The sequence below is a fragment of the Anomaloglossus baeobatrachus genome, chromosome 6, assembly GCF_048569485.1.
Source record: "Anomaloglossus baeobatrachus isolate aAnoBae1 chromosome 6, aAnoBae1.hap1, whole genome shotgun sequence".
NCBI lineage: Eukaryota > Metazoa > Chordata > Amphibia > Anura > Aromobatidae > Anomaloglossus > Anomaloglossus baeobatrachus.
In genome coordinates, this window is record NC_134358.1 from 517,836,266 (window position 1) to 517,849,554 (window position 13,289).

The 13,289-nt window shown below is 45.8% G+C and overlaps 1 protein-coding gene across 1 annotated transcript in view; it reads left to right on the forward strand.

Annotated features, from left to right (window-relative positions):
* Positions 1 to 13,289, forward strand: part of PARD3 (par-3 family cell polarity regulator) — an 807,488-nt gene that overhangs the window by 484,856 nt on the left and 309,343 nt on the right. The window contains 1 exon segment of the mRNA XM_075315482.1: positions 1,004 to 1,154. Coding sequence (XP_075171597.1) covers positions 1,004 to 1,154 — 151 coding nt within the window.

The window sequence follows — 13,289 nt, forward strand, 5'->3', positions numbered from 1 at the left end:
ACTAGTTATAAAGGTGGGTTCTTGGTGGGTTCTCCCTGCCCGCTGCCAGTGACTAACAGGTCTCTCCCTATACATGTACACCGGGCTAGACCTGTCAGTTCTTGGGAAGGGAGTGGGGGGGACTGGTTTCACAGAAAGTACACTATATGTCTTAACTTTCCAAATGGAGCTGAGCAGAGGTCTCCAGAACGAGACGTAGAGCACTTGGCGCTAGCACCACTTCATTTTCGTTTACAGTGGATGTCTCCGCACCCGGGCTTCCACTAACATGTCACTGTGACATACATTAAAAGTTGTATAAAATGACCCCTAAATTTAATATAAACAATTCTCTCAACTTTTTTTTTATTATTAAAATAGAATTGTCTTTCGGCTGTATTGCCTCGCAGACCATATATTTCTCCAGCTTCTAGGCTGAGTTCATGCATACACGTGTCCAAGTAAGAAATCTGAGTAGTTCTTGTAAGGAAGATGAGTAGATACATGCATACACTCTGCAGCCCGCTGTGAGGACATCTCGCGGTACATATTTCATTGTATTATAAAGCCATTTTGGATGTTCAGTATGTGTATGGAGGAATTGAGAGCTCATCAATCATCCACATGTCTTGTGATGGGCAGCCATGCTGAAAACTCTATTCTTGTTTTTTATTTCCTTTTACAATCAAGGGACAAATGAGACCAGAGAAAGAGGGGGTTAAAAGACCATAAACATGTGAGCAAATTTGGTCTAAAATGATTAGAGACATTGTCTTTTGTACTATTTATTTTTTGCTTAAGGGTGTTGGAATATGACAGGCGCTCCACAGGAGGTACACAACAGAGCGGCGCAGAAAGTTGCCCATTAAGCAGAACTGTCAGTGCAAATTATTTTGATACAGGGTGAAAAGTTCTAGCTCATTTGGTACCCAGCCGGGTGCAGGCCTCAGGCACGTTGTTATTGTTCCCCCATGCTGTTAAATAGACCGTCAGCACTGATATCCCTTCTTTCCCGATTCTACAGTTGGAGTCACCTGGAAGCCCCTCGGGGCCTGAATTGGCCATCGAGACAATGCTGGACGACAGGGAACGAAGAATTTCCCACTCTCTCTACAGCGGCATTGAGGGATTTGACGAATCGCCCACAAGGAATGCCGTATTAAGTAGGATAATGGGTGAGTCAAGTAGACGCTACTAATCATGTCTTGTCTTTGTTCTTCCGGCTGTTCATTGAGGAGTGATTAATGCGTTATTTACAATAGTGACAGCGAGCATACAACATCCCAAAACCTATTTGTAAGTCGCAGGAATTGAACGGGATAATAAAGAATTGTATCTTGATTGACATCGTGTTTTTCCCTAATGAAACAGGTGAAATTGGCGCTCGGCTTTACGCCGGGCCCGGTCTTTATTGGATTACTCTTTATTTTTGTCTTTCGCCTTATAATGGGCCTATTAAATTAGAGGATGTGCATTAGACATGGTAAGCACTTTATAGGACTTTATTAGTAAATCATTGAGCCCTCTTATTGTGTTAGTCTTGAAGGCCTCCTTGTAATGTATGCACATTGGTCTATTTGATGTTTATTGACTCAAAAGGAAATGCCTCTGTCGGGAAGAAGACTTCAAGTCTGAACAACTGATCCTCCAGCTGCGCAGAGATAAATTGGGATTCTTTCACTAAACTTTTGTTGGCATGTTGGAAGTATCGATGATTTTATATTTCTTCGTTAATCTTTTAATAGGCTGAAAGTACTCCAGACTCAAACCTCAGCATCATGGTGTAATGCGAAGGCTTTCCCGCTCTTTGCATGTTAGCTCGCGGATGTCAGCACTATGTGTTTGAAATAAACATTTAGTAGAGTATGGGTTGCTGAACGCTTTGGAAAGCTGCCACCTAAACTCCTCATCACGGGAGAACCGCTGTAAATTGCCAAGATGCTGTAAGATTCATTTGTGGATCATTCAGCAAAAAGCATTTTTGGAGGATTTTTAATACACAAGATGTTAGTCTTATTTGACAATTCCAATCAAGTGCTGGATTGAATTATCCAATGGTGTGAAATAAAGTAATAAATGTAGTAAATAATAAAAAAAAGTCGTAAATTAAATTTGAAAAATGATGAAAAACAAACATTTGTACACCAAAATTTTAAGTACCCACCACATGCACAGACATTACATGTCTTAGGCTCCTTTCACACATCCTGTTTTTGCCGTCTGGCACAATCCAGTGTGTGCCTGATGCAAAGGATCCGGCGCAGATTGTGGTAAAACTGCAGCGACGGATCCGGTAAAAAAAACCGGATCCGTTGTAGCAGTTTGTACTGAGAATCCAGCGGTAGTCGTGGGTACCCTGAGTGACATCACCCCTGACAGCGCAACTCACTTCAGTTGCTGCGTGGAGCTCACAGTGAGCTGCGGTGTTCTAGCTGCTCCTGCCAGCTTCCGATGTAGCAGAGCTGAAAGCGTTGTGGGACCTCGTGTGGATTACATCAGACCTGGAGGGCTGTTTGGGGGTTAATAAAGTGAAAGATGGTGGTTTTTTGTCTTTCAAATAAAGTTTTTTTCGGTGTTTGTGTTTATTTATTTTGACTACAGATTTATTATGTGGGGTGTCTCATAGACGCCTGCCATGATTAACCTAGGACTTAGTGGCAACTATGGGCTGCCATTAACTCCTTATTACCCCGACTGCCACCGCACCAGGGCAATTCAGTATGAGCCAGGTAGAGTCCCGTGACTGTCGCATCTAATGGATACGGCAATTCCGGGCCGCTGCTGGCTGATATCTTTAGGCTGGGGGGCTCCCCATAACGTGGTGCTACCCATCCTGAGAGTACCAGCCTTCAGCCGTGTGGCTTTACTTTGGCTGGTATCAAAATTGGGGGGGACCGCACGTCTTTTTTTTTTTTTTTTTGATAATTATTTCACTGGAAGATCTAGACCCGCCCACTGGCGGCTGTGATTGGTTGCAGTGAGACAGCTGTCACTCAGCGTGAGGGTGGGTCTGACTGCAACCAATCATAGGCGCTGGTGGGCAGGGGAAGCAGTGAATACGAGATGGAATAATGAGCGTCCGGCATTTTCAAAGCAGGAGAAGCCGCCGGAGCAGTGTGACTGCTGTGCAGTGCCGCGCTGGTGATCGGTGAGTATGAGAGAGGGAGAGACAGACAGAGAGAGATAGAGAGACCAAGAGAGAGACTGGCCGACAGAGAGACAGACATCGACAGAGAGAAAGAGAGAGACCGACTGAGAGAAAGAGAGACTGACTGACAGAGAGAGAGGCCAGAAATGAATTTACATCTCATCTGAGCATGCTCAGATTAAAAAACCGGATCAGTCATTGGAATGCTTTTGTTGCCGCATTCCCACGGATCCGGCGCCCATAGGCTTCTACTATTAAGCAAAAAAACATATGCCGGAGACAAAAAAACATCCCAGTGTGCGTTGTTTCCGGCAGCCGGACCAGCAAATATCGGTGGATCCAGTGCACGCTGGATGAAACATGACGCCATGCAGCCCAATCCGGCGCTGATAAAAGTCTATGTGGAAAAAAACTGATCCAGCGACAACAGACGCCGGATCAGTTTTGTCCACAATTCTCCGGATTTTGCCTGATGGCGAAAACTGGATGTGTGAAAGCAGCGTTAAACAGAATCTGTCAGCAGTTTTCTGCTTTTAAGCTGAAGCCAGGATGCTACAAGGGTTAACACAGAACATTCAGGCATGCCTGTTTTGTCACAGTCTGATCTTTTGTTTATTTGCTACTTTTAAGCAGCAGGACTCTTATCATTACAAGACTGGAGGTTTGACATGCCCCTGCTGTGATTGACACTTCACTGCCAATGTGTAATCTCTATAGAGAGCCTGGTGTGGGTGGGAACAGCCTCCTGGGATCAGCTACATGGCTAACCAGAAAATTCAGATTGTCATAACGGCTGCAGCCAGTAATCTAAGTGATACATCATTGGATTCAGGATCTCTTTGCCTACATTATGCTGCTCTCAAATGAGGTAGCAAAAACCTGCTTTAAATGGGTGTCAGATGCTCGTGTATTAATAATATATTCATGATACACACAACATTTTTTAGATGCATGAATATACTTAACACCCACTCCACCATGGTAACAATAACGTATTTAGCTCAATTTCGTAGTATAACTGGTGTGTGGTACATAAGGACCATGGATAAATCGCACATACATGCAACACAACAAGGAAAAAAGAAGCGATCAGACATCCAATGCACTTAAAGGATATTTATTGATTAACAGGTGCAGGGTAGGAAGGGAAAGCATACACAAGAAAAGGGGGTATATATATATATATATATATAGAGCCGGTGATATCCACCAATACTAACAGTCATAGAAGTGGAGAGTGTGTCTATAGATCCCCAGTCAGACAATGTTTACAATCATTGGAATAATATCACTCACCATTAGGTGTAGTTACCATATCATTGTCTGATAGGAATCCACAGAGACCCTCCGCGATCAGGGCAGCAGATCAAGTCATCATGCCAGTGGCACAGTATGTACTGCTTACCAAGATGTCTCAGACCGCCTCACCGCTTACACCGGATACCCCCCACCCGACGGACGTCAGTTTCGGCAGGATGCCTACGTCAGGGGTGGTGCCATGCAAGGGAAATGTCGTAGTATAAAAGGAGCCCGGGGCCAATCAAATGATGGTAACCACTGATGACGCATGGGCGTCCCCGGCAACGACCCACCCACCGCTGCGCCAGGAGCACGACACCGCCCCCCCGATCACGCGGACACCACATGACCGGGAGGGCGGCGCCGCCCCCAAGAACACAGCCGAAGGATGCAAGGAGAGCGTCACCGCCGACGCGCATGCGTACATCACTATATTCAGCACTTAGAACAATTTCATCCTGTGCACCGCATATCAGAAAACAGATCAACAATATCTATAATCATTACATGTTCCCAGCATTCAGCCATAAATATACAGGACATATGTATAAACATGTTTTGGACACTGCCAGATAACATAACAAAATATGACTGCACATAATATGATTACCTATCCATAATTAAATGCGGTTGGCAGATAAAGTACCCTGCGTCATGAAAGATGTACATCCACCATCCCTTCATACCCTGCACCTGTTAATCAATAAATATTTTTTAGATGCATGCATATAAAACCCAAAGTAACATTTTTATCACGTTATTATAGCAACAGTATGTTATGCTTGTGCAATCAGATTGCTGATCAGTTAGGCATATATAACCATTATATGAAATGTGGATATCCTCTTATTCTCAGATCAGATGTAGACATTGGGCCAGATTTACTAATGTGTCTGTGCCTAGAGCTTGGAGAAAACTAGGCCAAAATTTGATGCATAACATCAGATTAAGTTTTATATGTATTTATCTTGTGTTTTGGATCATTCAACATCTTTTGCAGCTCATTTGTCAAGTGGGTTAGAGAAAAAGGAGCTTGACTTTGAAAAAAATGAGGGCATGTCTTAAAATGCAATTGTGAGAGAATAGAATCCATTTTATTCTCATCTTGCCATTTGTGAAATACACTTCTATGCCTCTTGAACTCCAAATTATTAAGATTTCTTTTACGAGCGCTTGGGAAATCAATACAGCACACGCTTAGTATGGTGTACTCAAAGAATTCTCCTTTATTAGTACATGTGACCAGTTTATATAGGGTCACAGACAAAGGATAAGGTCCCTCTGAAATATGAACCAATAAGAGCAGTAGGGGGTGAACGGAAATATGAAACTTCCCCGCCCATGAGTGTTAGCTGAACTCTATGACCTCATTAGATAGAAGACCAGATAGACACTATGAAAATAAAATGGATTCTATTCTCACACAATGTACTTCAAATTAAATTAGAATTTAGGGGCAACCAATGAGTATGAGGGGCAACCAATGAGGGGGCTTTACACGCAACGACATCGCTAACGAGATGTCGTTGGGGTCACGGAATTCGTGACGCACATCCGGCCTCGTTAGCGACGTCGTTGTGTGTGAAACGCAGGAACGTCCGTTAACGATCAAAATTACTCACCTAATCATTGATCGTTGACACGTCGTTCTAATTCCAAATATCATTGCTGTTGCAGGACGCAGGATGTTTGTCGCTCCTGCGGCAGCACACATCGCTATGTGTGACACCGCAGGAACGAGGAACAACTTCGTACCTACGGCCGCCGGCAATGAGAAAGGAAGGAGGTGGGCGGGATGTTCCGGCCGCTCATCTCTGCCCCTCCGCTTCTTTTGGGAGGCCGCTTAGTGATGCCGCTGTGACGCCGAACGAACCTCCCCCTTAAAAAGGAGGCGGTTCGCTGGCCACAGCGACGTCGCTAGGCAGGTAAGTCCATGTGACGGGTCCGAGCGATGTTGTGCATCACAGGCAGCGATTTGCCCGTGACGCACAACCGATGGGGAAGGGTGCTTTCACCAGCGACATCGCTAGTGATGTCGCCGCTGTGTGTAAAGCAGCCTTTAGACAAGTGTCAAGTTGTGCCAAGTCTCTCATCCAGCATGAGCCACTTAGGTTATCTGGGACTTTAAGATTGATTACCTATCGTTAGGTTACCAATGTCTAGGGGCATGACACTTGCAACCCTTACAGATCAACTGTTCCCGGTGCCCTAGCTGGAACTACTCAGTTGTGGCTGTTGCACAGCTCCTTCGACAGAAAAGTGGCTGAAGCCATGTACTGCACTTCCGCCTCCTATTGATTTGGATAGGGGGCAGATAATAATAATTAATTTATATAGCGCTATTAATTCCACAGCGCTTTACATACAATGGCAACACTGTCTCATTGGGCATCACAATCTAGAGTCCCTATCTGTATGTCTTTGGCGTGTGGGAAGAAATCCACGCAAACACGGGGAGAAAATACAAACTCCTTGCAGATGTTGTCCTTGGTGGGATTTGAACCCAGGACCCCAGCACTGAAAGACTGCAGTGCTAACCACTGAGCCACCGTGTGCAATATTCACCCGCAGCCACCATTCAGTTGATGGAGCAGTGCTGTGCCGTTCCGAAACTGAGTAGTTCCAATCATCCGCAGCCAACAGGAACAGCTGTTTAGTGCCAGGTGTCATGCCTCCGCCAATCAGAGATAGGTCATCAATGTTAAAATCCAGGACAACCCCTTTAAGTTAATACTGTTTCATTATTGCACAGGATTAATAAATCTGTGCCAGTGTCTATAGTGAACATCAGATACAACTTGCATATGAATATAAATGACTATTGGTTACTTTGATTTTCTATCTTTTATTCTATCTACAATGTTTGCCAGCACAGCATTGGAATAGATGTAAATGGGAGACTGTGGAATGGGTCATTTGAGTGCCATCCATGACTTGCTTGGCTTTTCTATTTTTCAGTGCATTAGCTCTGAAACCGTATAGATAATTTTCTGCATCCTTTGTTAGCATGCGGCATCACGCTGGCTCCATCGTCCCCTGTGGCCAATGAGGTTATTAGCGCTTGCTTTGCAGCAATCCTGCTTTCCCTTTCCAGACCCGGTTAATAAAGACTTGTCTTGCCACAGGAGAACTCGGATTTACCGAGTAGCTCATCATGGGATTAGTTTGCAAGGATTTTCAAATTTAAAACACAATGAGCTGTTTGATTAAAATTGCTCCTGACATTAAAAACATTTTTTTTTTTTTCCCTTACTGGCGAGTAATTTTTTTTTTTTTCCCTTCTTGAGTATAAAGACCTAAGCAGAGCTATTAGATCGTTCAAATTCCAATGTTTGTAATGATCTCATTACCAATGTAATTAAGAAAAATAATTATTTTTGTGCTGTTTTTATAAATCCGCTTTCATGTTTTGCTACAAGCAGGACATTGCGGTTGTAAACATTACATAGCACTTTAGATTTGACAGAATTGCTGTTGACAGTGCTATCGTGCATCAGTAATGAATTTCTACTATTTAAGAGAGAATTATTTTTATTCTATTCCTGCTGGGCCTTCGAGGGGCAGAGTTGTTCAAAATGGTTACATTAAATTGACTTTATAAGAACATTTCTATATAATGCAAACAAAAGTAGTCAACTTTTGGCATCGTGAACGAGGTTGACCACAAATGTAATAACCGTAAAGGGAATCTGTCAACAGATTTTTGCTAACTTAGCTACGAGCCGGAGAATGTTGGGCCAGTGACCCTGTTTCCAGCAATGTCTCAATGCTTTGTGTAATAGTGATAAAATCACTGTTTTATGAAATGCTGATCTAGCAGTTCTCTGAATTCTGAGTTCTATATAACGCCGCCCACATCACTGATTAGCTGTGTACGCTGTGCATTGAGAAAACTGCCAATCAGTGATGTGGGCGGCGTTATATAGAGCTCAGCATTCAGAGAACTGGTAGATCTGCAGCAGATAAAACAGGGATTTATCAGAACTACACTAAGCAGCTCAGTAAGTGACACATCACTGAAATCAGGGCCTCTCTTTAATTGGTCCAACGCTGTGTAATAAACACTAATTTTTAATAAGAACTATACTAATTAACTGGATTGGCGCTACTCCTCCACACTCGGTAATCCATCCCCTGCTGATCTCCTGGCATCAACAACTGACTGAAGGCATCGCATGACCACTGCAGCCAGTCAGCAGCCATTGATCCTCTCGAGCCTTAAAGGGGTTTTCCCATTTCCAAGATCATATCCCAATATGTAGTAGGCGTAGTAATAATAATAATAATTATTAGCAAATATCTCCAATTGGAAATGTAGTATAGTTCTACTGATTTCACTGTCACTTACCTCATGTGCAGGGCATTGTAGGACCTCAGCTATCCATGGTTATAACCACAAGCAACTAACTAAATGTAACTATATGCATGGTTCTAACCATGGTTACCTCAGGTTCTTCAAGTACATATTAGGATAGGATCTTGGAGATGGGAATACCCCTTTAATAATCCATCCGGTTTGTGTGTGATGATTCTTCCTGTTTAGACATTAAATGAAGTCCGCAGCAGTGATAAAACACCTCCATATGGTTGTTGATACCAGGACATTGGTGTAGGACAGATTGATGACTGTTTAGGAATAACACCTGTCTGATAGGTGAACAAAGATTTTTTTTTTTTTTATTATTTTACTATTTGCATACACTTTAAACATCCGTTCAGTCTGCATATTAAGCCCGCTTTACACACTACAATATATCTTACGATGTGTCGGCGGGGTCACGTCGTAAGTGACGCACATCCGGCATCGTAAGGTACACTGCAGTGTGTGACAGGTACGCGCGATTGCGAATGAACGGTAAAACGTTCATCGCACGCACGTCGTTCATTCCTCATAAATTGAACGTCAGGTTGTTCATTGTAGCCGGGGTAGCACACATCGCAGTGTGTGACACCCCGGGAACGATGAACAAATCTTGCCTGTGTCCTGCGGCTCCCGGCCAGCAATGCGGAAGGAAGGAGGTGGGCGGGATGTTACGTCCCGCTCAGCTCCGCCCCTCCGCTTCTATTGGCCGGCTGCCGCGTGACGTCGATGTGACGCCGAACGTCCCTCCCGCTCCAGGAAGTGGCCGTTCGCCGCCCATATCGAGGTCGTATGGAAGGTAAGCACGTGTGACGGGGGTTAATCGTTTGTGCGGCACATTCAACAAAATTGAACGTGCCACACATACGATGGGGACGTTGCAAATCGCATACGATATCGTATGCGAAATTGCAATGTGTAAAGCAGGCTTTAGTTTGCAATGACATTCTAAAACATCTTTATAGAGTAAGAAAGTGCATTATATTGTGCAGGTGCGGTGAGCCAACTGTTAGACCCAACCAGAGTGGGGCGGCAGAAGCATTCACTCTGGGGGCCCACTGATCAATAACATGCAGATATTACTTTCACATATTTACTTATGCTTTTATATAATTAGGGATGATCGAATACCTCAAATATTCGGCTTCGAGAATATTTTCCGAATAGGTTGCCGATATGCAAATATTTGATGCGCAATGTAAGTCTATGGGAAGCCCAAATAGTTGTTATTCGGATTTCTCATAGACTTGCATTGTGCATCGAATATTCGCGAATAGAGGGGACCTATTCGGAAAATATTCGCGAAGCCAAATCTTTGAAGTATTCGATCATCCCAAATAATAATATACTGGGTAGTTTGTAAAATGAATGATGAGATGGTTCCATTATCTGTACTTGGTGGAACAAGTGTATTGTGCCAACTATTGATCAGGTTTGCAGGGTGTGTGACATACTGCTGCAAAGGGGCCCACCAGAGGATTCTCCTGCTCTCCTGTCGGCCAGTCCGAGCCTGAACCCAGCCTGACTCCCCATAGAGAAGGCAGAGAGAGTTTATCGCCATTCATGCCTTCCTGATTTCTGTGTGTATAACATTCTGTCTAAGAAGAAAGCGGGTATTCTGTAATTTTCACCAACGTAGCCTCTCACCTAAGCGTATCCTTGTGTGTACCAGTGTATGATAAATGTCTATTTACACAATGATGTTTCACCTGGACTGGTAAAGCAATAAAAGATATCTCCAGAGGTTGATTTTTGATTTCTCCAGGCACAAGGCCAACCATCACTTTTATAATAACCCACCATGCCGACAACTTCTCCTGCCTCTTCTGGTCTATATCCATAATAATCTGTCCTAGTGGGAGCCTCTATTATGTCACCTCGCCATTAGTATTTACAGTATTCCCTTTCCCCTATAAAGATCACTTTAGGATTATTGCTGTGGGTATCAAAGGGGGTTTAAAAGTGTAATGAAGTAATCAAAATGTATTACTCTATTGTTATCTCTATTAGTAAACTCCAGAATGCGCTGCACAAGTATTCCCAGCACAAAGCGTTTCTTATAATGGCCGCAGTGGCAATCTGGATACAGCACGAACCAAATAAAACTTTTGTCCAAGTATATTATTCAGTAGAAAATGTCACTTTGAATGTAGTCACCTTCCTTTGTTTATTTTGTTTTTATGGGATTTACATTGTAGGATTTTATATGTGTGTGCGTGTGTGTGTGTGTGTGTGTGTGTGTGTGTGTGCTATTCTTCAACATGTTGCTTTAAAGTCAATACTCTTGTTTAAGTCAGAATTGAAGGGCACGATCAACAACCACTAAAAGGCCAAAGTGCTAATACGGTATTATAGCCAATTCCTAGCAAATTTAATGGGACAGAATTACTAAAACTGTAGAACTTTTGGACTGTCAATATAGTGGAGAAAGTGGGTGAAAGCAGCTGCTGGTTTCATAGTAAAAAGTACAATATGCGGTATTGGGTTATCTATGCAATTTCATTCTCAATGTGTTTTGAAGTTAAAGCGAACAAACCACCAGGATTTTCTTACATAAACTAAAGCCAGTGCTATACTGGCACTATCATGCTGATTCTATACATACCAAGTTTGTAAAATGCACTGTTATTAGCTTGATAGCAGCTACAGAATATCTAATAGGTAGGTTGGGTTTTGCTAGTTATTGCTATCCCTGTCTGCCTCCCTGTCCTGTCCTCCCTCCTTGTCTTTCCTTCCTCCCTCCCTGTCTTTCCTTCCTCCCTCCGTGTCCTTCCTTCCTCCCTCCCTGTCCTTCCTTCCTCCCTCCCTGTCCTTCCTTCCTCCCTCCCTGTCCTTCCTTCCTTCCTCCCTGTCCTTCCTTCCTCCCTGTCCTTCCTTCCTCCCCCCCTGTCCTTCCTTCCTCCCTCCCTGTCCTTCCTTCCTCCCTCCCTGTCCTTCCTTCCTCCCTCCCTGTCCTTCCTTCCTCCCTCCCTGTCCTTCCTTCCTCCCTCCCTGTCCTTCCTTCCTCCCTCCCTGTCCTTCCTTCCTCCCTCCCTGTCCTTCCTTCCTCCCTCCCTGTCCTTCCTTCCTCCCTCCCTGTCCTTCCTTCTTCCCTCCCTGTCCTTCCTTCCTCCCTCCCTGTCCTTCCTTCCTCCCTCCCCTGTCCTTCCTTCCTCCCTCCCCTGTCCGTCCTTCCTTCCCTCCCTGTCCTTCCTTCCCTCCCTGTCCTTCCTTCCTCCCTCCCTGTCATTCCTTCCTCCCTCCCTGTCATTCCTTCCTCCCACCCTGTCCTTCCTTCCTCCCTCCCTGTCCTTCCTTCCTTCCTCCCTCCCTCCCTCCCTGTCCTCCCTTCCTCCCTCCCTGTCCTCCCTTCCTCCCTCCCTGTCCTCCCTTCCTCCCTCCCTGTCCTTCCTCCCTCCCTCCCTGTCCTTCCTCCCTCCCTCCCTGTCCTTCCTCCCTCCCTCCCTGTCCTTCCTCCCTCCCTCCCTGTCCTTCCTCCCTCCCTCCCTGTCCTTCCTCCCTCCCTGTCCTTCCTCCCTCCCTGTCCTTCCTTCCTCCCTCCCTCCCTGTCCTTCCTTCCTCCCTCCCTCCCTGTCCTTCCTTCCTCCCTCCCTGTCCTTCCTCCCTCCCTCCCTCCCTGTCCTTCCTCCCTCCCTCCCTCCCTGTCCTTCCTCCCTCCCTCCCTGTCCTTCCTCCCTCCCTCCCTGTCCTTCCTCCCTCCCTCCCTGTCCTTCCTCCCTCCCTCCCTGTCCTTCCTCCCTCCCTGTCCTTCCTTCCTCCCTCCCTCCCTGTCCTTCCTTCCTCCCTCCCTCCCTGTCCTTCCTTCCTCCCTCCCTGTCCTTCCTCCCTCCCTCCCTCCCTGTCCTTCCTCCCTCCCTCCCTCCCTGTCCTTCCTCCCTCCCTCCCTGTCCTTCCTCCCTCCCTGTCCTTCCTTCCTCCCTCCCTGTCCTTCCTTCCTCCCTCCCTGTCCTTCCTTCCTCCCTCCCTGTCCTTCCTTCCTTCCTCCCTCCCTGTCCTTCCTTCCTTCCTCCCTCCCTGTCCTTCCTTCCTCCCATACTGTCCTTCCTTCCTCCCTCCCTGTCCTTCCTTCTTCCCTCCCTGTCCTTCCTTCCTCCCTCCCTGTTCTTTCTTCCTTCCTTCCTCCCTGTCCTTCCTTCCTCTCTCCCTGTCCTTCCTTCCTCCCTCCCTGTCCTTCCTTCCTCCCTCCCTGTCCTTCCTTCCTCCCTCCCTCCCTGTCCTTCCTTCCTCCCTCCCTGTCCTTCCTTCCTCCCTCCCTGTCCTTCCTTCCTCCCTCCCTGTCCTTCCTTCCTCCCTCCCTGTCCTTCCTTCCTCCCTCCCTTTCCTTCCTTCCTCCCATACTGTCCTTCCTTCCTCCCTCCCTGTCCTTCCTTCTTCCCTCCCTGTCCTTCCTTCCTCCCTCCCTGTTCTTCCTTCCTTCCTTCCTCCCTGTCCTTCCTTCCTCTCTCCGTCCTTCCTCCCTCCCTGTCCTTCCTCCCTCCCTGTCCTTCCTTGTCCTTCCTTTCT